Source organism: Rhinolophus ferrumequinum, chromosome 18 (genome assembly GCF_004115265.2).
Source record: "Rhinolophus ferrumequinum isolate MPI-CBG mRhiFer1 chromosome 18, mRhiFer1_v1.p, whole genome shotgun sequence".
NCBI classification, from domain to species: Eukaryota; Metazoa; Chordata; class Mammalia; order Chiroptera; family Rhinolophidae; genus Rhinolophus; species Rhinolophus ferrumequinum.
The window spans coordinates 29,410,907-29,438,705 of record NC_046301.1 but is presented as its reverse complement, the minus strand read 5'-3'; the positions used below and the strand labels follow the sequence as shown (position 1 = coordinate 29,438,705).

General features: G+C 45.4%; 1 protein-coding gene and 1 non-coding gene across 5 annotated transcripts; both read right to left on the bottom strand.

Moving 5' to 3' along the window:
• Positions 1-302: 302 nt before the first annotated feature.
• PNOC (prepronociceptin) lies at positions 303-24,695 on the bottom strand. Of its 4 annotated transcripts, none has more exons than XM_033134643.1 (4): positions 24,558-24,695; positions 13,425-13,574; positions 4,282-4,538; positions 303-703 (listed from the first exon to the last, which is right to left on the bottom strand). In XM_033134643.1, the coding sequence occupies exons 2-4, from the start codon at positions 13,548-13,550 to the stop codon at positions 466-468; spliced, it is 621 nt and encodes a 206-aa protein (XP_032990534.1). In that variant the 5' UTR covers positions 13,551-13,574; positions 24,558-24,695; the 3' UTR covers positions 303-465. The 4 variants fall into 4 exon arrangements, with proteins under 4 accessions (XP_032990534.1, XP_032990536.1, XP_032990535.1 ...); XM_033134645.1 differs by lacking the exon at positions 24,558-24,695 and adding an exon at positions 24,289-24,338 and having other exon boundaries at positions 4,090-4,538; XM_033134644.1 differs by lacking the exon at positions 24,558-24,695 and adding an exon at positions 24,289-24,338 and having other exon boundaries at positions 4,148-4,538.
• LOC117038582 (U6 spliceosomal RNA) lies at positions 19,199-19,305 on the bottom strand. The gene has a single exon (XR_004425676.1). It is a non-coding gene; the product is annotated as a U6 spliceosomal RNA (small nuclear RNA).
• Positions 24,696-27,799: the final 3,104 nt, after the last annotated feature.

Sequence of the window (27,799 nt, the reverse complement as noted above, 5' to 3'; positions counted from 1 at the left end):
AGAGGGGAGGATGGGGGGTGGGGCAGAACCCAACAACTTGCCAGTCAAGGACGTCGCACGGGGGGTTCTGAGAACCCTGCTCCCTCTACCCTGCCCATCCCCACACTGGCATCTGGGGACATAGCTCAGTCGGGTGTTTATGCTCACGTTTCTTGCCTGTCATACTTTACATAAAGCAGAGCCATGCGCATTTTTTCGCCTCTGCCTCCCAAGAGAGGCAGCTCTGATGGTGCGTTTGGAGTGTGTGCTTCTCAGTGACTTCATTTCAAAAGAGCCAACCAATTTATGAACGATTTGCTCAATAGAAGTTTAATGGAGAAATAGCTGTTTAAAACAATCAGAAAGAACAGCTCTTTTACAAACAAGTTATGGCAGTGACCAGTCAAAACCCCAGGCTGATGTCCTGTTCCTTTAACCCACCCCTAGAAGAAGGAAGAGGCGGGTAAGAAGGAAAGATGGGCCTGTTTAAATGTTAGCTGGAGGAATTACAAAAATACACTCTGATGTAGCAACAATGTTGTCATGAAACATGCTATGGGGGAGTGTGGGGGGAGGGAAAGACAACCAGAGGGCGTGGTTCTGCACCCTTGGGGGTGCAGACGGAGGCAAAGCATGCCTCAGTGCCGTGGGGAGGAAGGAATCCTGAGGCCCAGCCGGCAGGTCTGGGGCTGCAGACATGCTGTTTTGGGGATCACCTGGACACCTGGGGAGACAGAAATGATCAAAATGGCAAACCGGATAGTTTTATTGATCCTTCAGTCCTATTTGTCCTAGTGACTGAGCAAAGGGAGGGAGGCAAAGAAAAGCTACCAACTAAATAAACACCTAAAGAAACAAGAAGTGTTCCCTAAATCTCTCTACACACCTGCTTGCCCTTGCCCTATTATATATACCGGGGGTGCCAAAAAAATGTATACAAGTCGACACTGGTCAACGTTGCTCAAGCAGTAGTTCACCATATTCAGAAGTGTCTGGACGCTGATGGTAACCATTTTGAGCACCTCTTGTAATTGCAGAAGTCAAACGTGACTTGTATTCATCTTTTGTTATCAGTATATGTTGAGTATTACAATTTCAAGAGTTTGTTCCTTTCTCAAAATGTGTATACATTTTTTTGGCTCTGTCTCTGTGTGTGTGTGTATACATGTGTGTATACACACATACATGTGCATACACATACATGTATACACATGTGTATACACACGTGTATATACATACACGTGTACACACACACTATTATATAAACAGACCTATTATATAGTAGACTATTACACAGTCTACTGGCACGAGTGACAGAATAAAGGGGAGGTCTGTGGCTTTGGACTTGAAAGGCTCAGGATCAGCTCTCTGCCCAGAAACACTCTCTTACCCCTGGTCTTTGGAATCCATGCATAGTAATTCATTTGTTGAGGCTAAATCATGCCCTCACTTATGGCTCTCATATTGCAAGTGCTCTTTGAGCCTGATTTCACTAATTCCTCACCATGAATGAATCTGCTCACTTTCCACTGTCTAGAAGGGCCAAGGTCTGGGGCAGCAGAAGAGAGGAGGCAGTATAGGGCCAGGAAAAGGGACCGGAGACCCCGGACTAGTTGTGCTGTTCTCGCCTTTCTGTCTAGGACCGGCCCTGCACCCAGTGCATCGGCCCTGCTTTCTAGCACATCGTGACACTTTCCGAATAGGTTTATGTAGCCTATTTCAGCATTAGGCAGCCCCATTTTTTGCCAGTTGTATCAGCCCAGATTCGTACTGGACAGCTCAGAACAGTTCTGGCAACAGGATTCCCCCAAGATGGAGAAAACTTAAGCATGTGTAGGCTGGTTGGGGTGTGTGCAGGTGACTAAAGAGAAGGTTCAAGCCACCTGTCATGGATTCCTAAGTACACATCCATATTGGAACTTAGCAACCACAAATGTGTGGAAAAAGAAATAGAGAGATGGTTGCAGAAGGAGAAACGAGAGCAATCAATAAAACCCAATTGAGCTGGTTAATGTTTCCATCAAGTTTACATCTTGAGCAAAGCAGCAGACAAAACCTAGTTACCAGTTTTGTTTCAGTGCTTCTCAGTTGGAAGTTTGGTAGAAAATGAGAAAAACCGATTGCCTGAATGGAGGCTCGAACAGTTTTCTTTCTTTCTTTTTTTTTAAATTGATTCCTGCTAATGTGACTAATTTTAAACTGTCTTTAGGTCAAGAAAACGGATGTAGTTCAGAATTAGACATGAATTTCAGTGTCCCTGAAGAGTCACCATAAAGAGGAATGTCTTTAAGATTTGAAAGAATTCAATCTGTGCTACTTCTGAAAGATTTATTGTTAGGTACTGTGCTGATAAGGCGTAGGAAGAAATAGAATGCTTGTTAAGGACCCAAGAGTATGACTTTAAAAACAGTGCAGGTTAATTCAGGGCCTTCAGAGATTAGTCATTTCACTGAAATAAACACAGCAGCCTTCTGACAACCTAAAGCACGTATTCATATTTGGCAATGGATCTCTTGCAAACAAGCCAGCCTACCTGCCAAGAGCTAACGTGGGCTGCCTCCATGCTGAAGGGTGAGTGCCAAAGATTAACACAAGTACTCATGTACTTTGAAGGAAGATTATTAACGAGACGGCTACCTTTGACGTACGGGATGCAAAATAAAGCAGCACATGTAGGCTTTTTTTTTTCATGCCTCTTAGGGGAAAGCCCCACTTGGGTAAGGTTTGGGGGATGTTTTCGACCAACTGATTAGTTGTTTCTGTTAAGGCGCATTTCTAGACTGTTTAAGAAGAGGTATGAGACTCTACAGTCAATCTGACTCCCATGTATGAATTAAGACACATAGGCTTGATGGAGTTTTCTGAGATTTTCAGAAAATTCCACTGTGTTAGCTCTCTGTGCCACTCAAAATTATACACAGGTTGATGGGCTGAGGAAAGGTGAGTTTGTAATGACTGGGCAATAAATCAATTAAGGTCTGGGGGCAACTATAAGTTACTATATATATAGTCACAGGATGTGGAGTACAGCATAGGGAATAGAGTCAATGGCATTGCAACAGCTACTACATATGATGTCAGAGGGGTAATAGATTGGGGGGGGTTAGCACTTTGTGAGGGGTATAAATGTCTAACTATTACATTGTTTTGTACACCTGGAACTATAAAAAAATAGATTAGGGTCTTTGATGTTTATTCTCTGGTATGTATTATAGGTACATGTATAAGCATGGTTGTGGGGGTAAGAATGGACCAGAAGGGAGAGAGGAATAAGGGCAAACATGCAAACAAACAACAAAATAAAAACGGCCACCGGAAAGAAGTGCAAAGTGAGGAAAGGTGATGATCCCTTAGTCCCTGTTCTAAAAGCTACTGGGCCGGTTTGACCAAATTCTCAATGCCTTGCTCAGTGATGATGCCATTGACCTCAAGGAATCTGCCCATCCGGCAAGGTGGTAGGAGGTACACGTGATGAGTGGAAGGAAGAAGAGCAGAAAGTGTAGTTCCTGGTCCGAACAAGAACTCCTTGCCTGGGGGAGAGTGGGAAGGTTTCATGGTGTCCGTGGAATCCAGTCACCTTGAGATATAGGGGGAGAAAAGGGGATAGCGAAGCTGTCTTTGAAGGTGAAATAGTAATATCACAGCTACAGAAATCAGATTCTTTGGGAACGACTAAGGGTGGGTCCAGCAAACTGTTCTTAGAGATAAAGTCTCTGAAGAAAGGAGAACTGAATGGTTGCCAAGGCAATTGTATAGGATTGGTGTACTTAACTGTCCCCATAGTAACTAAGCTCCTGGAGAGCTATAGAGGAATTCGTTTTCTTAACCTACTACTATTATCCCCATGGTAACCAGTCTCTAAATGGCAGTGGGCAGCCTTAAGGAGCCATCCTAAAAAAACCTTTGCTCCCTAGAGAAAGGGTGGGCAGGAGGCAAGGAGGCAGGGGTGTGAATTTACCTCCCAGGCCTTCCAGGGTGCCCAGAAGCTAAACACCTTAAGTTGGTGTAGTGTGTGTGTGTATGGAGGTGAGTGGGGGGGTGGCTAATGTACTAAGACAGTTGGGTATATGCGGTTTCTTCTTGCCCCCAGCTCATTCCTGCCCAACTCACTCATGGGTTGAAGTGGACGGTGCAGCTGGGAGGGGCTCCCCTTCCGGCTACACATTACCATTCTGCTGCAGAGTGCGCCGGCGCTGGCTGGACTGCAGGCTCAGGACCAGGTATTGCCTCATAAACTCACTGAACCGCTTCTGGTTGGCTAACTTGCGGGCCGACTTGCGGGCCCCGGTGAAGCCCCCGAACCTCTTCTGCAGCTGCTTCTGCTCCATGTCTCCAGCCTCATCCATGCCGGGCTCTGTCTCTTTCTGTGCTTGGAATAGGCTCCTGATGCGGGGCATTCTCTTCAGATGCATCTCGGAGGCTCTTGGCTGGTAAAGAGCGGGCGCCGAGTGCCCTGGGTCAGCAGGGCTGAGTGGCCAGGAGCCCCTGGCCATGACCTTGGTGCACGGAGTCCAGAGAGGGCTGCCTAAGACCTTCCCTTCACACTCGAGGATGCACACCTGCGAAGATAGAGGTGGGAAGAAGGGAGAAGACTCAGGGGGGACGTCTACTAGTCCAAGGCAATGAGGAGATAGAAGTCCCTCTATCGTCTATGTCTATACTAATGAGACATCTCTTTATTGAATACTGTGCAGCAGTGTTACATGTAGTTATTTAGGTTCATAAAATTTCAGAGTTGGAAAGAAACAGAAAATTATCTGGCCCAGTTTTACCATTTTACAAATGAAGAAACTTGGGTCTCAGAGAGGTACGGTTAACTTACCCCAGGTGCCACATAAGTTAAGACAGAATACGTGCACTAAAACTGCACCCTGTTAGACACTTAGTTGAGTTTTTGGATCCAGACACAGCTCATGATGGTCACCCATAAAGAAGAATTTTATTTTCTTCTTTTATCAGGTTTGGGGGAGGTCAGATTGGTTTAGGAAATTGGGGATGTCAAAGTATGTAGTTAAACCTGCATGGATGATTATTTTTAAGGTCACCACGTAAAGATCAATCCTGGTGTTAATTTTTCATCCCATATACAGTAGTCATGACTGTCTGTGCATCATTTGTAGAAAATGAAGTTCAAAGCCCTGTGGGATGTAGGTAGTTTGGGCAATCTGGTTCCAGGTAGGGAAAAGGGACCATCAGATAAAATCCAGTAGACCTGCCAGGCTCCTGAGAACTTCTCCTACTGCTCTGCCTCTCCAGGGGTTTCTCACATCTCATCTGGATCACCAGCCTAAGTGTGACGTTTCCCGGACCCCTCCTGACTGCTGCTGGCCTTTGCCCCACCCTCCCATGTTGCTATCTCTGGGTATCTTGCAAGCCTCTGCCTCCAACTTTTCTTCTTATTTGCTGTTTTGACTTCACCCCAATTTCTCTCTCTGCGTTTCTGGCCTTAGCCAGTTGAAAATCTCACTTCATCCTGACCTTACCATCACGGTCAGTGGGAAGCCACAGAGTCTTTATCAAACCTCGAAGTTTTTGTCTGGCTTACAGGGCACCAAGAGTTACTGCTCTGTCTGGGGAGGCATGGACATCAGAAGTTTGGTATGTGCTCGGTAGCCTCCATCTGGGGAGCAAAAACGTTCACGCAGGTGTTCAGAGTGGCACAGGTGCTTCTGCGGGCAAGGTTTTCCACCTGATCCATAATCAAGGAATGAGGTGTGCAGATAGCTTAGAGCACACACCTCCCAGGCTATTCTACCAAGCCCTAAAAAACCTTTCCTTCAATCCTCCTCCTCCTGGCAATCCTTTGCCACCCCTGACACTCACTCCCTTTTGTCACTGCCAAGCTTCTCCAAGATTGTGGTCTATACTTCTTCCTCCATCTCTGCATCTTCCACTTAGTCCTCAACTCCTTGAAATCTGCATCCCACCCTCATCCACTCCACTAACTTTGCTTCTTGAGGACCACCAGGGACTTCCCACTCACCAGGTCCAATGGTCCTACGTGGCCCTCATTCCCCTTGGCCTTGTAGCGTTCGGCAATGTGGACCTCCTGAAAATTCTTCCTGATATTGCAGTCACCTCTCAGACTATTTGTGCTCAGACTATTTTTAAACTTCTTTTCATCTTTCTTATCACTCTGCCCCTCGGTGACTCTGTTCATTTCTGTGATTTTGTCCATCACTTCTTTCAGGGCATCCCAGGTCTATATATCCAGCACCTAATATCTCCTGAGCTCCAGACACTGCTCTGATCCCTCTCTAGTATCTCCATCAAAATGTCTGACCTGCATTTTAAGTGCAATTTGTTAATGGCTCCATTCTGGGGCACAGGCTGCCAGTTGCCCACTCTGTACCTATCTCCCCTCTTCCTTACTAACAAACCCTCGTTTTCTTCCTGGAAGCAACATGTATGGTTCCCAATCTCCTTTGGAGCCAGAGGTGGCTGATGACATATAAATGGAAGTGACCAGGTGGACCTTCTGGGAAAGGGATGGAATTAGCTGGGCAAAACATCCTTTTATCCTTCTTCCTTTCATTCCTCCAGCTTCCTAATGTTTAGAATGTAGACATTTTGACTCGTGCCATCTTGAAACCATGAAGTGACTCAGAGGATGGAAATCATATGCTGGAAGCCAGATGAGGCTGGTGAAACAGAGAGGAATCTGGGCTGTTGGTGGTGTGGTAGAGCTGCCATACCAGCCCTGGACTGCCTACCTCCTGCCTTCTTCATGAGGAATCAGATCTCTGTTTTATTTAAGCCACTACTACTTTAGGTCTTTGTTACTAGTGGGCGAATTTAATTCTTTTTTTTAAAATTTAATTTTAAAAACATTTTCAATTACAATTGACATACAATATTATATAACTATATAATATTGTATAATTGTATAATGTAATACAATATTATATTATATAATTATACAATATTATATAATTATATAATTCTGATACACTTTCCCCATCCCAAGGGGGTCCTTTTGCTTGGTCTCTCTCTCTCTCTCTGTGTCTCTCTCTGAATGGCACCTTATTCCTCGCGTGACTCAGGTTTAGGGAGAGTCTGTATACATTCCAGGCATCAAATACCCGGGATGAAAAGTGGAGTTCCTCGTGAGGATGAGAAATGGAGAGACTGAACAGAAGAAAGGAAGGAATCTGCAGCTGAAATCGCCCAGTGGCCACACCGGGAAGTGGCCTCAACTCTTGTGAATCAGCCAAGCACTCCCTAGCATACCAGCACCAGGAGGGACCTTCGGTGACACCTGGTCCAATGAGTCCCATACCCGGGTGTGAATCCAAATCATCAGCAGAACTTTAAAAGAAACATGGAATTTCAAAACCCAGTTAAATCCCTGAAGACTAGAACTAGGGCTTAGAACTTATTTTTACAAAACTCAGTTAATTCTGAAATTGGCTCCGGTTTGGAGACCACTGATGTAGTCCGTGTTCACATGTTACAGTGAGATTCAGTAACGTGTCCAAAACGACACTGTTAGATAACAGTATAACCTGAACAAGAACTCAAATGTCTCGAATCCCATTCCAGGACATCTCCTACTCAACGACCTCTGCGTGCTTGCGATGGGAAGCGATGGAAATTAATGGGAAAATAGGATCCTATAAGACCAAAAGGTAAGGTTTTGATAGGAAAATTGCTCATTTTCAAAACTGCTGGGCCAGAGAGGAGAAAGAGCCAGAATCCAGTGGGAGTGCCGCCCTCCTTCCCTGGTAAGGAGTCCAAGGAACACCCTTTGCCAAGCCCACCTGCCAGCCAGAGGTGGTGATGTTGATGCCAACTGATACTCAAGCCATGGTTTTTCTGAGCACGCCTTTTCCATTTAGATGTTCCTCAGAGAAGCAGGCAGAAGTCATACATGGTCAGTGCCAACTCAGCAGAGATACATAGAGAAACTATTTTTTTCACAACTGCAGTGTCACTGGATATGAAAGAATGATATACAACTTCCATAGATGGGGAGGGCAGATTTTTAGAACAATGTCAGCTGCAAACTTGAGCGTTCTTTAAGAATCGTAGTAGAGTTTGTTGGGATGTAAATTCTTAGCGTACACTCCTGGAGATTTAGCATAGTGCAAATTCTTAGCATACACCCCTCAGTAAGCCAAGGGTGGGGCCCAGGAATGTGCATTTTTAGCAAGCACCCCAGGTGATTCTGAGGCTGGACTAGGAGAAATCCTGCCTTGGAACTTGCTCTGAGGAGGACGAAGCCATCAGGTAACGCGTTGGTCAGAGAATAGGTCAGAAAACGGTCACATGGGTCTGTATTTAACCTGCTCCTGAAACACTTTGAAGAAAACTGGGTAGAACCGATTTGTAACACGTTCTTTCAGATCATAATCCTCTTGGGTTATTACTTGACAGCAGTGGGTCTCAATTGAAGGCGATTTTGCCCCCCAGGGGACATTTGGCAATGTCTAGAGACATTTTTGGTAGTCACATGGCGCATGAGTAGACGGGATGCTACTGCTAGCTAGTGAGTAGAGGCCGGGGACGCTGCTAAACATTCTACAATGCACAGGAAGTCCCCACAACAAATAATTATCCAGCCTAAAATGTCCACAGTGGTGAGTCTGAGAAGCCGTTTGCTACAGAGCCCAGGGGAAAGCAGGAAAGCATGAATAGCACTAGGAAAGCCAGTAGGACTATTGAATTTTAGAGATGAAATGGACCTTTGAGTACACCTGGTCCAATCCTTGCAGAATAGGAGCTCCAAAATGCTTGTCGAATTGTTTCAGTCCTTCCATTTACAGGAACAGGTGGAAGTTGTTAAACCTAAGGCTATTGGATCTTCTGAGAGCCCCTGGGTTTCTAAGCCCAGATGGTAATTAGATTGTGTGTCAATCAGAGAAAATGAAATTCTATGATCAAACCAGATGCATAGCTCATACCAAGACTTGACATACTGTTAGATGAATTAGGTACTAACAAAATCATCTCGACTCGTGATTTAGGAGAGGTTTTGGAGAAATATGAGGAATCCAAATTCACCGCAGCATTTGTAGCGCCAGATGGGCATATGAGCTTAATGCCAAACCCTCTGGTCTGAGGGACCCACCAGCCTCTTTTCAGAGATGGGTTAATAGCCTACTAAGTGAGCTGGACACATTTCCACAGCCCTTACTGATGACATGGCTCTATTAAGCCCGAGTGTGGCTGAGCATCTGGAAAGTCTCAGATTGATGCCAAATTGATCTGTAAAGCTGTGATTGTGGGGAAACTGAGCAAAGGGCTATTTGGATGTCTGGGATCAAAGATTAGGGAACAGGCACTTGAGCCCATTGGAAGGAAAAGAAGCTCATTGAGGTTGTCAAGTTTTTACTATTAAAGAATAAAACCACTTCTGACTAAGAGACATTTGGGAGCTATTTCCTTTAGGAGGTTCTGCTAGAATATCTGAGGGCCGACTTTAGTGGGCCAGCAGACGAACAGTGCAAAAAAAAAAAAACATAGAAAAAACTTCTACTACAAATCAACTACTAAGGGTTTTCATGTAATGAAGATAAAAAGCACTTATCAGAAGGCAGTTTCTTTTGCTATTAATTGAGTTTTAGGAAGTTTTAAATAAGTTCCCCCAGATCTTTTTTTGGGGGTAACTTTCTTTATCTCTAAAACAACTTGGTGAATCTAGTTTTTTTCTACTTGAGCTGATGGGGTAAGTACCACTCACAATTAGGTGAAAGCCCAGGATATTGCAATGGGTTTGGTGTGTGTCATTTAGCGACCAAAATTATAGCCTTATAAAAAGCCATCCATACTTGGACCATTGACTTGGAGTGAGGATAAAGGAATTTTTGATGAAGCCAAGGGTACAAGGGGTTCTGGGAATTGTTCAGCGTTATATAATTTGGTGGAGGGGTTGGGAAGGTGACCCTGGCTGAAATAGCTGAGTCCCCCAATCATTTACAGAGTGGACACACTCAAGGGTTACAAGATTTGGAAATGAGATGTGGTTGTCTACATTCTAGGCATTTCATACAATTAAAAAAATAGGTTTTTTTTTTTTTTTTAATAAAAGGTTTAAAGTGAATACAAACTAGACACCAAACAACTAGGCAGCCAGGTCCTCTGGGGGGGTTAAGTGGGCACTGAGAAGGATTTATCCCTCACTGTGAGGCTAAAACTGGCCATTTCCTAACTTGTTTCAAAGAAGGAACTAACAGTGTCGTCTGGATCCCAGAGCTTAAGACATGGAAACATGCTCCAAATTCTTTACCTGCTTTGAAAGACACCAATGTAAAACTCCTGCAGCATCTGCAGTGGATGTACCGAGTAGGAGACTAAAAGTCTTACAATTTTACAACTCCCTTGGGACACGTTTGTTGAGTACTGCTCTGTACCACACACTGGGCTACGTGTGGGGATCCCCAGAACCATCAGCCAAGGAAGCGCACACCGTACAGTGAGAGACTAGCAGAAACAAGGAACTGTCAGATTACAAAGGAGGGAGCTTCTGGCTTTATTGGGGGCAGGTGGAGAATCAGCAGTGTTCTCACAACAGGTGACACTTAATCAGGATTTTGACGTAGGGAGGAGGAAAGAGCATGCGCAAGATGGCAAAGCAAACTCCTGGAGCAGTGGGAAGGCCAGGATGGGAAGGCGGGATTTCCGCAACTGTGGGAGGTGACTGGAGCCCAGCAGGGAGCGTGTGCAGAGTGTACCTTTGGGAGTTACCTGCAGCCTGGTGAGAGCTGAAGGCCTGGATGCGGGGATGGCATCTTAGAGGGAGAGCGTACATGGAGGTAAGAAGCAGGAAATCTAGGTGGTCACTATGTTTAGGGGTTGGGGAGAAGAACAGGAGCCCAACAGGAGGCAGAAAAACAAGACTCAGTAGGGAATAGCGCCAGGCAAGTTCACCAAGACAGGACAAGGAGAAGGGAGCCTGCAAACCCACCTGGGGATGCCGTGGTTAGGAGCTGCTGGGGACATCCGAGAGAGCAGCTAAGCGGCGGCAAGAGGGTGAAAGTCAAAATCGTTCTAGAAACATGACAATGAAGGGAAGGAAAGAGCAAGTGGGAGAGGGGAAAAATGAAGGAGAATGTCCCGAAGGAAAATCAGAGGTTCAACGGAAGGCAGAAGAGAAGGGGCAAGAGCATAGGTGGGAGGCAAGTGGGGAGAATGAAGACAGATCCCGGAGAGAATTTGTATTTGCTGGCTGCCGTCTTCTCAGTGCAGTGCAACCTAAGCTCATGATGTATAACGGGGCAGAAGGCTCACTAGTGCTTCACCATCAGATGTGATGTTTGTTACAAAGAGATGACTAAATCCATGAATGATTTACTTGGAAAAAAATTCATTAAAGCAGACTCAGGATTATCCTTACAATTAAGTTCCTCATGCTTTTTTTCATTGAAAAATACACGTAACATCAAACTTCCTATTTTAGCCATGTTACGTGTACTGTTCTGTGGTATTAAGTATATACACAACGTTGTGCTACCACCACCACCGTCCATCTCCAGGGCTTTTCTATCTTCCCAAACTGAAACTCCATACCTGTGAAATACTAACTGCCCTCTTCCCCCAACCCCAGCCCCTGACAACCATCATTCTACTTCTTTCTCTCTGACTTTGACTCTTCCAGGTACCTCATATAAGTGGAATCGTGCAGTATTTGTCCATTTGTGTCTGACTTATTTCACTTAGCATGATGTCTTCATTCATCTTGTTACATGCGTCAGAATTTCCTTCCTTATGGAGGTTGAATAATATCCCATGGTGTGTACATACCACATTTTGTTTATCCATTCGTTGTTGATGGATACTTGGGCTGTTTCCACCTTTTGGAGGTTGTGAATAATGCTGCTATGGACATGGTGTCCAAATATCTGTTCGAGTCCTAATGCTTATTTGAGTGGGAGAGAAAGGGTTGCAGTTAAAGCTAGTGCTTCTGGAATTGTGCATGACCTTCAGTCTGGTCTAGGCTGCAACCTGAGAACATTCACAGTGCGGCAATTATGAGATTATTGCTTAATCGACTCCTTCACTGATTTACATGTAAACTAGTTGTCTGCTCTGTTTACTAAGCCCAAGGGAAAGTGTTTTTGGATGAACTTTTATACCTCTCTGGGATGCACAGAGAAGACTTGAGGGCTTTCAGTGCTCTAGCCAAACTCAGCTTTTCTCAGTTCCTTAAACGCCACTCCCCTCCCTCCTATAGGCATTTGAACATGTGCTCTCCCCTCAGCACCTATCCCCAGGCCTCTCTCCACTATCTGGGGTACCTGGAACTCACACCCTTCCTCCTAACTCCCACTCATCTTTAGATCTCCTTAGAGACTTCATTTCCTCCAAAAGCCCTCTCTCCCCCTCTAGGCTAGGTTGGGGTTCACGGCTCTGTGCTTCCCAAATGCCTGTACTTACTCTCTCGTGGAATAGTTGTGGGTTCTTCTCTCCCACTAGTTGCAAGCTCCATCCATCTGCTCACCTTTGGATCCCCTGCCCTAGCCCAGTGCTTAGCATATAGTAGGTGCTCAGAAAAACCACAAAAGATGAATGAGAGGGACAGATTAACTTTGAATGTGTTATCTGGAGATACTTTTCATGATGCAATAGTTATTACCGTTCAGAAAACAGGCTTAAAAACCACGTTTTCAAGGGGCTGGAAAAGCTTGATTTGGGGCCTGTGAGGGCTGTGTCTGTTGATTGCAAGTACATTAGCCCAACTCAAATACTTGGTTTTTATATTTGTACTTGCCTAAAGGAACAGTAGTTACTTCTGGTTGTTTTTAAAGGTTGAGTTTGAAACATGGCATCTTTTGAAAGAAGCTTATTTGACTACAAAGAGAAAAATTAATTGAGTTACATTGGATTTAATAGGAGAGGAATTTCGACTGAGATAAAAACAGCTTGAAAAAGCAGCTTTTTTAATGAAAAGGAATTTAACGTCGGATTTGCACCTCAAATTCAAAATTTTAAATATAAAAGAGCATTTAGGTGCTCATTATAGAATTATCTGTAATGTTAAAAATAAAGGGCAGAATCCATGTTCAGCAGGTGGGAGAATGGTTAAACAAATTATACTGTATTTATAGAGAGAAATAACTTAAAGTAATGTTTAATAACCTGGGGAAATTATCCTGGTGTGATATAGCAAGTGAAAAACCTAGAATTCTTTCTCTGACTGGTGGGATTGAGTGTGATTTTAATGTTCTTTTTTTATACTTCTTTAATTTGCCAAATTCTCTAAAATGGTATGCACTATTTTAATTATGGGAACAAAATGGCAGCATGGGCAGGTCTTTATTTGAGCATGGTAAAGTGGAAAGATGACAGGGTTTGCATTTCAGAAGATGCTCAAATCTGAATCTGTTTCCTACTGACTGTGTGACCCTAGGTGAGTCATGTGACCTCTGGGTGAGCCCTGAGATTCTCTTTCTGGGGCTGCTCTGGAGGAGGGAAGGAGGAGAAGACTTGGACGCTCCTGGACCTACCTCAAGGTTGAAGCTGTCAAGAGCTGGGCGGAGCTTCTCTCTGCAAGTCAGGCAGTCCTTCTGACAGGTGCTGGACACGCTGGAGAAGAGGCTGAGCAACAGGAGGTCAGAAAGCAGGATTTTCATGGTGCAGGAGTGGAAAGCAAGATGCTAAAACACAAGGAAATGTGGGTGGCAATTAGAACAGCCATTGTATGGCGGCCAGTAGGGGCTGGAGACCTCACACAGGGGATGCAAGAGAGACACTCTTTGGAGGGGACAGTTCCAGGGCCTGAGATTCACCTCCCAAGAGGGAGTGGATTGGCAAGGCCACAGGGGGCCCGCTTCTGTCAGCCAGGCCTGTTGTTCGTGGGGGTCGGGGGGTGGGGGGTGGGGGGCTAGTGTCTGGGCTCCTGGAGAGAGCGCCCTTGTGATCCTGCCACTCAGCTGGCCTCGATATGCATGAGCACTTTCAGGGAGCAAGAGGTCTCACTTTGCAACTCACCAGTGTGTGACCTTCAGACAATCTCCCCAAGCCTCAGTTTTTGTAGCTATAAAAGGGGAATGTAGTCCTACATGGCATAGCGATGTTTCAGTCAACGGCCAACAACGTGTACCAATGATGGTCCCATAAAATAATGGAACTGACAAATTCCTGTTGCCTAGTGATGTCATAATACCATCGTAGTACAACAGATTACTCCTGTGTTTGTGGTGGTGCTGGTGGAAACACACCTGCACTGCCAGTCGTATAAAAGTGGAGCATGTCCAGTTATGTACAGTATGTAATACTTGGTGATGATAATAAAAACTGTTACTGGTTTATTTTCTTAGTATATTATACTTTTAGTCACTCTCTTAGAGTGCACTCTTTCTACTTATAAAAAAAGTTTGCTACAAAACAGTATGCAGTGTTGGGCCGGCAGCAGCCTCGTACATCTCGTATTTACCGTGTCTCCTGATGGCATTATTTTCTCTTGTGCTTGATTTAGTCTCGTGTTGTTTTGTACAGTGCCATGCTGTACAGGCTTGTAGCCTAGGAGCAACGGCCTATACTGTACAACCTAGAAGTGTAGTGGGCTGTACCATCTCGGTTTGTGTAAGGGCACTCTTTGGTGTTCACACAACCGTAAACTCCCCAAACGACGCAGTTTTCAGAATATATCCCTGGTGTTCAGCAGTGCATGGCTTTCGTGGTGGGTACCTGTCTTGTCACAGGGCTGTGGCGAACATAAGGGAAGTTTTGCAAAGTGACATGCAAGAGTGAGATGTCTACAAGATGAGATTTATGAATGACTCATGTACTTCATCTGATCCTCCCCAGCCTTGGCTAAGAATGCCATCGATCCCAGCACGAGCTCTTGTCTGTTTCTCCTGCGAGGCGTCAAGCTAGCTTCCTGAGCACAGAGCCAACACGTTCGTTCACCTTGCTGTTCTATGTGAAGCACAGGCCCAGGTACCTCGAGTTATTTATTGAAATTTGAACAAAGAAACTATTCTAAGATTGTTATCTTAGCAACAGTGATTATTAGTTAGAGCAGTAGTTTATGTTCTTGATGGAGGATTGCCTGAAAGGTGTGCAGTTTTCCCTGTTCCTCTTTAAATTTATCTTGTGATCAAGTCTCCTGAATCAAAAAGCTATTTCTTTGGACTGCGTCATATGGGGCCCCTTTAGAACCCTCTTTACTTGGAGGATTAAATGGGAAGGGGAAGAAGGGAGCTTTCTGGAAACGTTGTGAATGTTCTTGATTGAGGTGCAGGTCACATTTGCCAAAACCCATTGAATTTAAATTTAATTCTGTGCATTCCACTGTATGTAAATTTCACCTTAAGAGTTCAACAAACAAATAAGATAAACAAATAAAAACTCATAGGCACAGACAACAGTTCAGTGGTTACCAGAGGATAAGAGGGTGAGGGGTGCAGTAGATGAGGGTGAAGGGGATCAAATATATAGCGATGGAAGGAGAACTGACTCTGGGTGGTGAACACACAATGCAATATAGATGATGTATTATAGAATTGTACACTTGAAACCTATGTAATTTTTATTAACCAATGTCATCCCAATATATTTAATAGAAAAATTTAAAGAGTTCAGTGTAGAAAAACAAAATTAATTGCCTTTATTGGTTAGTCATCAGATTATACTGAGAAAACATAAAAGACTTGCTGCTCAAATGCAGTCTACAGACCAGCAGCACCTGGGACCTTGTTAGAAATGCAGATTCTCAGGCCCTATCCCAGAGCTACTGAATCTGGACTTGCATTTTTAGCAAGATTCTCGGGTGACTCATCTACACACTCAAGTTTGAGAAGTCCTGGTAGAATATGGATGTGACGTGGAGCAAGTCTATAGAAGGAAGGGATCCTACAGTTGAAGTCACCCAATGGCCACATTGGGGGACCACGCCAGGTGTTCTTGGGCATCATCCAAGCATTTCACACCAAGAGGATGTGAACTAATGGATGTTCAATCAGGGTTTAAGTCAAAAAGATGGCATTTGAGAGGAGTTTTGAATGATGAGTAAGAGTTTGCTAAGAGCACAAAGTAGAGGGCATCTGACAGATACAGGAAACAGCCTTTTCACAGGCAGAGAGGAGTCAGGACCACAGACTGTGAGGGGATGGTGAGCAGATGGTGTATGGGGGCCACCTTCCCACACTCCCTAGGGAAGCACCTGCTGGAACAGAAGCTCAGTCCAGGTGGAACAGGGTCTTATTCGCCGTCCAACTGGGTTTGGTCTGGCTTTACCCTACAGATGATGGGATGTCCCAGGCTAATGAATAATGAGCACAAACATCTATAAAAATGAATATATCTCAAATGCAGTTTTCTTCTCTATTCCGAAGGTCAGTGCTTTAGTTGAGATTTATTACCTTGGCTATTGTGATAGCCTCCTAATTAGTCCACCTAATGATCTGGGCCCATACCAAACCACCTCCCCGAATCTGACGACGTCGCTTCATACTTAAGATAATTCTGTAGCCCCCATTGGGACTTGGCACCGCTGCTGTCCACTTCTCAAGCATCATCTCCTGTCACTCACCTTTGTATCTCCTCTAGTCCTAGTGAAGCATGTATAGTTCCCAACTCTATCAGGTCCTTAATGGCTGTGTGTCTTGGATCTTTCACTCCCTTCTGTCTAGAATATGCCTCTCCAACTCATATATATACATCATTTACATCTCAAGAATTAGCCTCTCTGGGAAGCCATCTCTCTCCCCTGGTTTGAGTTACATGCATCTCTGCTGTGATGGCCTGGCGAAGCAGCCCATCAGAGTGGGGAGCCAGGAAGCCTCAGGGGCCTGTCTGTCAAGCAGGCACAACAAACCTGCAGAGTGATTGTGACTGGCCTTTTCCCATCTGCTCATCACGACAGACTGCCAGGGTTCAGATCCCAGGTCTCCCACTCCACCTCTCAGTTTCTCGTGTAAAAATGGGAGATGAGAGTACTTATCTCCTACGACGATTAACAGGTTCATGTTTGGAAGCAGGTAAAATAGGACCTGGCACCTACCAAGGATGATATAAATGCTGATAAAATAAAAGAAAGAGCCCAGCACAAAGCCTTCACGCCATAATACTAACGTTGTCTCTCGCAGGGTATTTATCACGCTATACTGTACGTCTGGACTGATGTGTCTCTTTCTCCCACTGCACTGTGACCTCCTGAAGGGCAGAGATCATGTTCTATGGTTCTCTGTATCTCCAGCACCCAGCACAGGGCCAGGCACGCAGAAGGTGCTCAAAACTGTTTGATAAATGGCAGTGGAGTATCTCAGGAGCCGTCTTCCTTTACCTTATCAAAGGTAGAGTTCAGGAATGTCAGGAAGCTCTGCCTCATTGGGGGCCCGGGGTCCTCATGGCCCAGGAGCCACTTTAGGACACATGTCACTGGCAAAGTATCTGTGAGCTAATTGTTCAGTTAGAGTTGGGAGAGATAGGAACTAGTTTTGTTCCAGAGCACGGCCAGAGGCTACCCTAAGCTGGAAGCCCATGCATGTTCTGGTAGAAGAAGACTGGTTACAAATGGGCGTGGGGGCATGGTTTGGAATAGTGTTTTTATGCTAAGTTTGTACGGGTCCTGTAGGTGTTGGGAGACAAGCGAGGGGAGCCCATCACCTCATGCATGTCCTTTTAAAAAGAAAATATGTCTTGAGTTCTAAACAGCCACCGTATACACAAATGTCTTAAAATGAGCAATGCCTGACAATGTCTTTGTTTAATTTGAGAATAGCCTTTATATTTCTTATTCTTCTAAATTTCAATCTTTGTAATCCGGAGATATTTTTTTGTAGAATTTGTCCAGAATGGTATGGCTGTGCACTCTATGGCCACATGATGGCAGCACCTGTATGTCACAGAGGAAAGGGAAGCCGAGGCCAACAGGGACCGGTTTCTTTCCTTCCTAACACACAACATTGCCAACACATAATATCTGCATAGGCTGAGCTGATAAGTTGTGACAGATGTTAATGAAATGTCCTCCGGCTGAGGCTTTTCATGAACTGCATTAACCGTGGCAACTTGCACGTTCAGGAAATGTTTGGTGGATTGGCGGATATTTGTTATCTCAAATTCTCTGTAAATGAGTTTTTAGAGAGAGGTGAAGAAAGATGAACTCCTAGGACGTGGAGTACATGGTCCATTTGGTAGCCTTCCTGCATGTAAAATGTGGGCCTTCTGTGGTTTGGCACTGGGTAATCTTGTCAAATTTACTTGGTGTTGGCCTGGCCCTCCCTGCTGGTCCCACCCTTCCCTGTTCACAAGTGACTCCACCTATTACTCAGAAACCATCCCTACTCAACACTAGTCAATCTCCTCGGAAATTCATAGAATCCTTAAAATGGGCATAAACCACACAGTCCTATCTCACAGGTAGTTTGTGATATTTAAATGAGATTAATATAAGCGAACACTCACAATATATGTAACTATCCTTATACAAGGGGCAACATTTTGTATTTTTTGGTATTCTCCTCATAATACTTAGGACAAGTGTGTTTGAAGTTAAGTTAGATTTTGAACTTTAGTAAAAACACAATAGACGTTTTTCATTTTCAAGAAGGCTTGACAACGGCTATGTGTTTTTTATTTGTCTGTATATAAGTTAATGCCAATTAAAATGAAGGCAAATAATTAGTTCATTCATGAGTGATTTTTATATTTAGTTTTTTTACACTCTGTGACTTGGGGCAAGTTATTTTACCTCTTTGAGCTTCAGTCTTCTCAACGGTGAAGTGGAGGGAACAACAGGGTTTTTGTTGCTGTTGGTGGTGTTTTATTGGACAATAGTGACCATCAGTAAATAAAACCTACTGATGTTTGAATTTTTTCATGGCTTGTATTTCACTTGGTGAACCAAACTCAGTTAACACTTCTATGTTGATACTAGTATAATCAGAGCGCTGGACATCTCATATTGAATAAAGAAATGTTTCATTACCTTTTAGCTCAGTAATGACACCTCACAAATTTAATTGTGCCTCACTGTTTATAAAGATAAAATACCACTGTGTTTTAGCCTTAATCTATTTGCATGTAATCTTGCTTCCAAGGACAATATAATTAGTTGCTTATCTGTTTAGAGGATTACATATGAAGCTTTAGCCGAAACTAAAAGTCAATTGAGTTTTGTCTTATGACCTATGAGAAAGGCTATAATTTCGGTGCTTTTAGTGGAGAAGAGAAGAGGGGCAGCCTGCCTGCTAGAGGCATAGAGGTCCCCATCCTTCTCATCAACTACATGGGCAGATATTGTTTTTTACAAGTTACAAAAGATTTTCTCTTTAAAAATATGGAACGCTTCATGAATTTGTGTGTCATCCTTGCGCAGGGGCCATGCTAATCTTCTCTGTATTGTTCCAATTTTAGTATACGTGCTACCGAAGCAAGCACACAAAAGGTTTTCATATACATATACAGCCCCACAATCTAGGGTTAATATTACCCTCTTTTTTTGAGATGAATGTAAGTTCACAGAGGTTAAGTGACTTGCCTAACAACATCCATCTCTGCTTATAAATAGCAGAGCCGGAAGGACTTACACTCAGGTGTTTTGACTCCAAAGCATGTGTTCTTAGAAACCATGGACTCCATACACTGGGACTGCTTTGGGAAGGTTGGTAAATTCGGTGGAATCTCATTGGGATAGTCTTTTAATCTGTACTTGGTAGAAATCACATTTATTACATATAGAGGACTATGTGCCAGGCATTGTCCTATTTCCTTTATAAGCATCCACCCTATAGGGTAAATGTTGTCCCCATTTTACGGTTGAGAAGACTGAGGCTTGAAGAGGAGAAATAACTTGGAGTAGCAGAGCTGAGACTCAAACCCATCTGCTTTCCAAGCTCATGCTCTCGCCAGACCTCTCAATGATGTCTGTAACTATCTATGTGCCTTCGTGTAGGTGAATTCATTCTAAGGACCTCATTTATTCTGAGGAACTCCTTTTGTCTGGAACTCTGGGCCCCCCTCTCTTAATTGTTGCCTCTGCCCAGTTCATGGAGGAATTTTTCATTGCCCACTAGCACGGGGGTTTGTCTCCCACACGCCCCATTTCTTTGACCCATTGCAGACAGGACGCCTACACTTAGCTTGTTCACCAGCTATTACCAAGGGAGGCCTCTTTAGTTTCTTTTTCTCCTCTGACTAATGCACTTATATTCAGAAAGGTCTCTTTTCTGCTCTAAATTTCCATGTGAAAGCAGGGGATGGGCATAGAAGAGAGGGAGGGCAAAGCAAGTCCCCCCCTCCTACACAGAACAAGCGTGCCCGCTGCTGGTGGGCAGTGAATGAGCAGAAGCCCTGTGTGTGGAAATCAGAGTCCTGGGTTCGAGCTCTGGCTCTGATTATAAGTGTGGGGCCTTGAGAAAGGCCCTTTCTTTCTCTGGGCCTCAGTTTCCCCTTCTCCGGAAAGAGGCAGTTGCATTAGATGGTTAATATTTTTGATTTTATAAGTGGCCAGATGTTTTTGCTCTCCCGGGAAGGGGAAGCAAGAAGGAAGGAGGCAGAGAACATGAGGGCTTCAGGAAGAAGCAACTTCAACGCAGCACAGGACTGAGGCCGTAATAGCAGCCCAGCCGCGGGCTCCGGACAGACACATTTTGTATCAGGGCCTCCACAAAGTTGGGAAAAAATCCCTCTTAACTTTGGTCTTCCTGATTCTGGCCCACAGGTTCAACTATACTGTCAACATAATTCAAATAAATATTGTAAATCATTTGCTTCCTTTTATAATGAAGTCAGTATTCTTACCCAAAGGATGAGAAAATACGGAGAAGCAGAAGAGCAGTGGCTCTAGACCGATAATCTTCAAACTTCTTCGGCTTTATACCACTAGCAATCAGTTTTGGAGCACGCACTTCCCACTGATTTATTAGGTGGGTGCAAAAGTCAACGGCGGTGTTTGCAATTTAACTTTTTAAACCGCAATTACTTTTGCACCAACCTAATAGTTATACGTTGTACACATGATACAACAGGCGAATGTGAAAATTCAGACAGATACGAAAAAGATAAAGCCTCCATGTTCTGAAGCCCAGTGGGTTGTCGGACACTCACACCCCTGTGGAGACCCCTATGACACCCTGTGTCACATCCACAGTAGGTGACGTTGCCTGTGAGTTCTGAGGAAGCTGAGGACAGTCTGACGGGTCTGTTTTGCAGGCACCAGGTGCTGCCAGGCTCCCGTTAGAAATGCCACGCACACTTCTTAGCTACATGAATGAAAGGATGAATGGGAGCCGGGTGGAGACAGGGCGCGGGACAGGTGTGAGCAGAGGGGAGATTGGCTCTGAGCCATGGTGGGGAGGCTACGTGGCCATCCACTGACTTTTTCACAGACTCCTTGGAGGGTAAAGCTCTACACTTTACCCACTGAGCCAGGCCCTTCAGAGCTGGTGATGCTGAGGCAGCTTCCAGTATTTGAAAAACCAGAACACCACAGAAAGTCAGACTGAGTGTGATCATAGCCTATGAAGAGAAATGCCCAGAAAATTGACATGGCTCCCACACTGGTGTGCCCGAACTCTCACAGCTAGTTTGTGGTTAGAAGGAAACCTTCATGTTAGATTGTGGGAGCACCGTTAGGCGTTACAATAAAAGGGTTTAGAAAACCCAGTTTTTCTAATGAGTTCCCAGCTGTTTAAGCCACTGCCACTGTTGTCATGATGACTCCTGTTTTGAGAGAAGGACCCAGTCAGTCCCTCCCGAGGATATCTGACGAGTAGCTCCACCCAGACCCAGAACAGGTAGATTTCAAAGGTTCCTTTTCTGGCTTCAGGAGCTGGAGGATTGGGGGTGAGGCTCACTGAATCATGTTGATAAAAGTGTAGAACACCCTAGACCTCACGTCCCTGTGGTGTGCGTGCGTGCATGTGTGTCTTAGCATGAAATAAGCATACAGGCAAGTTCAGCTCACTACATGCCACAGTGTAGGTTTCAAGCAATGTTAATTCCTTTGCCCTCCTTTAGTGCCTTTGTCCTGGCCGCCGCCTTTCTCTCCAAACCCTTTGACCCATCCATATTCTACCTCCTTCCCTGCCCGGCTCGAATGGCTGGGGCAAGCGCTCCTTTCTGGGAGTCCTTCCAGCACTTGCTGTCTGAACCAGGCAATTTAGCACTCCGGTGTGGCATTGTCCCCTAATTGTTTCCCTGTGTGTGTGTATTGCCCCAGCCCTAACCCCATTAGTTTGTAAGCACCCCTGGTCCGAAGCAGGAGAGGCACGGGAGCCAGGAAGGCTGGATTCAGTCCTCTTTGCCACGTCCTGAACAAATTATTTAACCTCTCGGCTTCAGTTTTCAACAGCAACATGGAGATAATCACACCACCTCGCAGGGCTGTTGCTGGGGATAATAGGTGTGAAAGCGTTTAAGATGTAAATCATTGTAGGAAAGTAAAGGGCTGTTATTATCACCTCTGCTGAATCCACTGGAGCCCCCTCCCCGTGCCCCCAAACCCATGCCTCCCCTGCCTCGTGGAGTGGAGAAGATAAATACCTGATTGATTGAATATGTAATGGCTTTGTGACAGCTCCTGTTATAGGCCCCAGAGAGCACGGGTTTAAGCCTAATCTTGCAATTACTCCCTTCATTGACAATGAAAAATCTCCAGCATTCTCTAGAGACCCGAGTACTCTCAGCCTTCAGCTGATAAAGCAAGGGCTGCTGCCCCACACACAAACTGCACCCCCAGAACAACCCCAGGCTGCACCATAGCACCCTCGATGGGCAGCATATGGAACAGGGGAAGCTGCTCCTTTGACTAAGGTGGTGATTGGGGACAGGCTTTCCAGGGACCCTGCAGAAGACTCAGCAAGCACACAGGAACACTAATCCTTTTTGTTAAAGGTATCACAGCATCTGTAGAGGCATATAGACTATTTCCCTGCCATAGTTTATAAATGCAAGAAAGGAGTGTGCGTGCAGCAGCCACCCACAGGCAGTGAGAAAGAGCCGCAATTTCTTTGGGAGGTTTTGATAAGAAGCCAGGCAGTTACTTTTCCCCTCTATGTTGAAAACTCTGGTTTAGGCTTGCTGGCAAAAGCCGTGGAAAGCTCATCTTTTGTTAGTCTCATGAACAATGTTATTGGTTATAATTGGGGCAATTACGGGCTGCTCGAGGCAGCGAAACACAGATGTTGAAGCCCAGGATCAGGGTATTTGAGTCCAAAGCAGCTTGCTTTAAATAGTCCGTTTCCCGAATCATCCTGCCTTGCTTGAAATTCCCCCGCAACTTGCCCATGTTCCGAGTGAGATGGGGGAGGAGAGGATGTGTGGTGGAGGGAGGGAAAGCGATACATGCAGGGAGAGAGATGCACAAAGAAAGAAGGAGAAAGAAAAGGAGGCTGAGAAAGAGCAAGAGAGAGTTTGGATGACTTCTGCATGTCGTAATCCACAGGACCCCAGCAGAGACCTTTAGGTGGGAGAGATGGGCAGGAGAAGAAAAATGCAAAGAAAGAGGAGACCTCAAAACGACTCAGGGTCCGGGAGTCCAAGGTCAGCCCTGTAGAAATCTATGTGAAATTCATACACAGCGGCTGCAATCAGCCATGTACTACAACCGTGTTTCCTCGAAAATAAGACCTAGCCAGACAATCAGCTCAAATGCATCTTTTGGAGCAAAAGTTAATGTAAGACTCGGTATTATATTATATATTATATTTATTATATTATATTATATTATATTAGACTTGGCCTTATAGTAAAATAAGACTGGGTCTTATATTAATTTTTGCTCCAAAAGACACATTAGAACTGATGGTCCAGCTAGGTCTTATTTTCGGGGAAACCCAGTACTGGTCCAGCACGACGCCCCACATCTGACTTTTCCCACATCACGCCTAACAATTTTTGTTTGGTGCATATGGGAGAAGGAGTCGCTCAGGATTAAAACCCAAATCCAAATCAAGTTTAGTGATCCGTGAACCAGCCTGAACACACTATGAGGGAAGGAAAGAAAGGAAGTCAGCCACACAGAGAAATCGCTCACAAGGGGAGCAGGGGGGCTTCCCAGGGCTGCACTGAGGAAGACTCCCCCACCCAAGTCTGCCCCTTCCCTAACCTTACTCCTACAGACACCTTTTCTCAACAGACAGCAATGACAAAGTAGGGGCCACATCTGGGAAATCAAAACTTTTTCTCATCTCCAAGTTCGGCTCTTTCTTCTTCTGCATCTGTCTTCAGCATAAAAACCTCAAGCCTCCCTTCCCCTCCATCCAAGCATTGAAAATAAGATGAATGAAGAAATCATCTCACAGGAGGCCTGCAGCATTCATACTGGACAAAGGAGAGAGGCTGAGGAGAGAGCCCCCCCTGCCCTGCTCCCAGAGGCTCCCAGCAGACTGTCTAGGGCTGGGGTTCGCATGCATTGCCTACCTGAGAGCTGTCAGTGGCCCGGCTCCCTCGGATGTGAGGCTCGGTTCTGAGATCTCAGCCACACCAGCATATATATCCTCCCCCCACACGCACAGCCCTCCCTTTCCCTGCCCACCTCGATGACACATACACACGCTGACCCCCTTAAGCAAGTGAACAGCAGAACCTACAGTCCTTCCTGGCTTCCCCCCACCCCCCACCGCCTCTGTGCTCAGACCTGTGACATCCCCACCTCCCCATCAGTCCATTCATTCTCAAGCCTGCTTTACCTGGACTCTGTTCAGCCAGGATCCCACAGCTGCCTTCCCCTTGCTTCCAGAAGCACGGCGAACACTGACGGGGAGCCCTGGCAAGTCAGTCAGAAAAAAAGACTCCTGGTGACTGTGACGAGCAGACCCCAAGCCCCGAGTCTCCTTGAACAACCTTTTAGCCTGAGAAGTAAAGAAAAGGAAGCGGGCAGAATGAGGGGGAAGCACACGTCAAGCTCCCACTGGCTCAGCAAAGCCCAGAGCTAAGCTTAGCCAAGCCCCCTCCTGCTGTCACTGTCCCACAGGCAGCAACAACTATGTCACTCTAGGCAGTGGCTCTACCTGCCATGGGCCATGTCAGGTGGCATTTCACAGGTACCCACAGCATGGCACAACGTAAAATGCTGAGACTTTCGACTCAGACTGAAGTGTCTGAAATTCTCGCTCTGCTATCAGAGCAATGTACTTCTGTCTGCGAACCTCAGGTCCTCTTTCTGTAAAATGGGTAGAACACCTCCCAGGATGGTTGTGAGTAGAAAAATGATATTCTGTTTGTATTTGGAACACATGAGACCTTTAATAAAAGTGAATTCAGCATCCCCTCTATCCTTTTCATATTAAACAATGCCAGCTGGATCTAAAAAGCCAACATCTGTCAACATCTAGTGGCACAACAGAGTGCTTTGAAAGCTGCTGCTGTACTTCCGGATGTCACTACCAAGTGCCTTGGAGTCTTGGAAGCTGTTGAAGATGCCCCCAGCACTCGGTCTGGGGCCTCCTTCCCTTCCCTGCGGGAAGGTAGCTCAGAGGCAGCCCAGGCCGGGAGCGTTTAGATTCTGCAGTGTCCTTGTGGAGCCCGAGGTGAATCACACCATGACCTCCTCCTTGGCTCTCCCAAGAAAATTCATAAATATTCCAGAATCCCAGGATGTGAGCCTGTTGTCCAAGGAGCTTAAGCACCCTGTCCTGCGACAAGTCAGGCTCTGGTATCAACCTGAGACTGGGTGGAGAAGGATTAAAGAAGGCATCTGCTCTGCCTGCAAATGGGTACAGGGGTTCTTTTAGGGATGATGGGAATATTCTGAAATTAGATAGTGCTGATGGCTGCACAGCATAGTGAATATACTGCAAACCACTGAATTGCATGCTTTAAAGTGGTGAATTTTATGTTATGTGAATTATATCTCAATAAAAAACATATAGGAAGAAAGAAAAGAAAGAAACAAAGAAATCAGTCCATCAATCAATCAATCAATCATCTGCCCTAGGTTAAGAGCAACAGCTTCTCAGAATACAACATCTCCTCCATCTATATTCACAGCAAACGGGCCCAGGAGACCAGCAAACTCATGATATTACACTTACATCTCTATTGTGCGAATCTTGCACTCTGTTACTACAGGTCAAAGCCACCACTATGAAATCTGAGAAATCGGCCTGCTATGTGGTCAGTTTTGCATCCTGATGTACATTGGGGTCCCTTGAGCTTGATTTCACACGTGCAGTGGCAGATGTTGCTGATTGCCTACCCAATACCCAGTCCCTGTTCTTCTTTACTAAACAGTACCCTTTATTTTATGTTAAGTGGCAATGTGCTCTGCTAAAAGACTACTTTCCCAGGGTTCCTTGCAGCCAAGGGTAGTCAGTGAGAATCAAGCTGCTAGTCCAGTCCATAGGTGGGGTTTCCAGGAAAGCTCTTTAAAAAGGCCTCTCTTTGCCCTCCTTCCTTCCTGAACAGAACACAAATGTAATGGCTGGAGCTCTAGCAGTTATCTTGGATCATGAGACAATTTTGAGGATAAAAGCCATGGACTAAAGATGATGGAGCATAAAGATAGAAAGATTCTGGGTCCCTGATGACTGTGGTGCTTTCATACCAATCATGGAGTTCGAACCTCCAACTTTTTTTAAGAGAAAAAACTCAACTATTTCAAATATCAGTCAGGGTTCAGTTAGCTGTTGCTGTGTAACAAGCCACACCAATTCAGAGGCTTAACCAACAAACTGCTTATTTGGCTCGTGACACTGCAAATTGGCAGTTTTTGGTGGTCAGCAGGGCAGTTCTTCCGGTCTCAGTTTGGCTGTCTCATGAATCTGCAGTCAGCTGGCGGTAGCTTCAGGAGGTTGGCTGGCGGTTAGCTGGGGACACCGTGGTTCCAATCTGTGTCTCCTAACCTTTATGTGTCTCTACTATGCCTTCTGGTCTGGCGTGGTCTCATAGCAAGACTGAAGTTCAAGCACAAGCAAGTACAATCAAGCAAGCGAACAAGCAGAAGAATGCAGAGTCCCTGAGGCCTGACCTTGGAGCTGGCACTCCACTGCTTTTGCTGCATTTATTGGCTAAAGGCAGTCAGAGTACCAGTACAGAGCCAAAGTGGGCGGAGACTACAAAGTCACAGGGCGGGGTGAGTGGGGCGGGGTAGGCAGAGGCTCCGTGTTTTGTTTAATTAAAGCCACTTCTTTGGATTTTCTCTCATGTGCACTGGAAAATCTTCAGAAACGATCAACCTTCCTTTGAGCACCTAGTCATTTCCAGGGTGTTGGATACCCACGTTTTTTTCCTTCCCTTGCAATTGAGGGAAAGAGAAAGCAAGCGTGAAAATCACTATACTTCTCTTTCCTTGTTTACCAAACGAAAGTGTTGAACCCAACGACCCAGCAGTTCTCTTTGGGTTGACTGAGGCTGCATTTTGTGGTAGGCTGTCTTCTATCGCACGTGGAGGACAGGAGGGAACCCAGGGAAGGCGTTTGCAACAACTGTCGTGTGAGGCTGTAAGAACTTTGCCTCTCCAAAAAGCAAGAGAGGACTAGAAAAGGTGCAAATTGTGCGGTGCTTGAATCACTTAAAGGCTTTTTCCTCGGGGCTTTGCCCCTGCATCTGCTGCCTTAAGGTTCATGGGCCTCCCTCAGGCGTCAGAACTGGTCACCAGGCAGCATCTGCCCTCTTCTTCTGGATGACAGTATACATTTTATGAAAATCGTTGTAGGGGAAAGATCACACAGTCTTATTTCTAGTGACTCTGAGGCAATCGGTGCAAGTTCCCTTCTGCCCATGCAGCTTGCCATCGAGAGGCCCAAGCCAGGGTGGCTGCAAGCATTAGACTCCACTCAGTTCTGACAGGTAAGTTAGGAGGCAGATTTAGAGACTCTTAAAACAGCCACCAGAAATTTCAGTAGAGGGAGTACAAGGGGAAGAAATCCTCCATAGCGGGGCTGCCACTTTGGACTCCTCGAACACATACCCTCCACCCCCAGCCATTTCC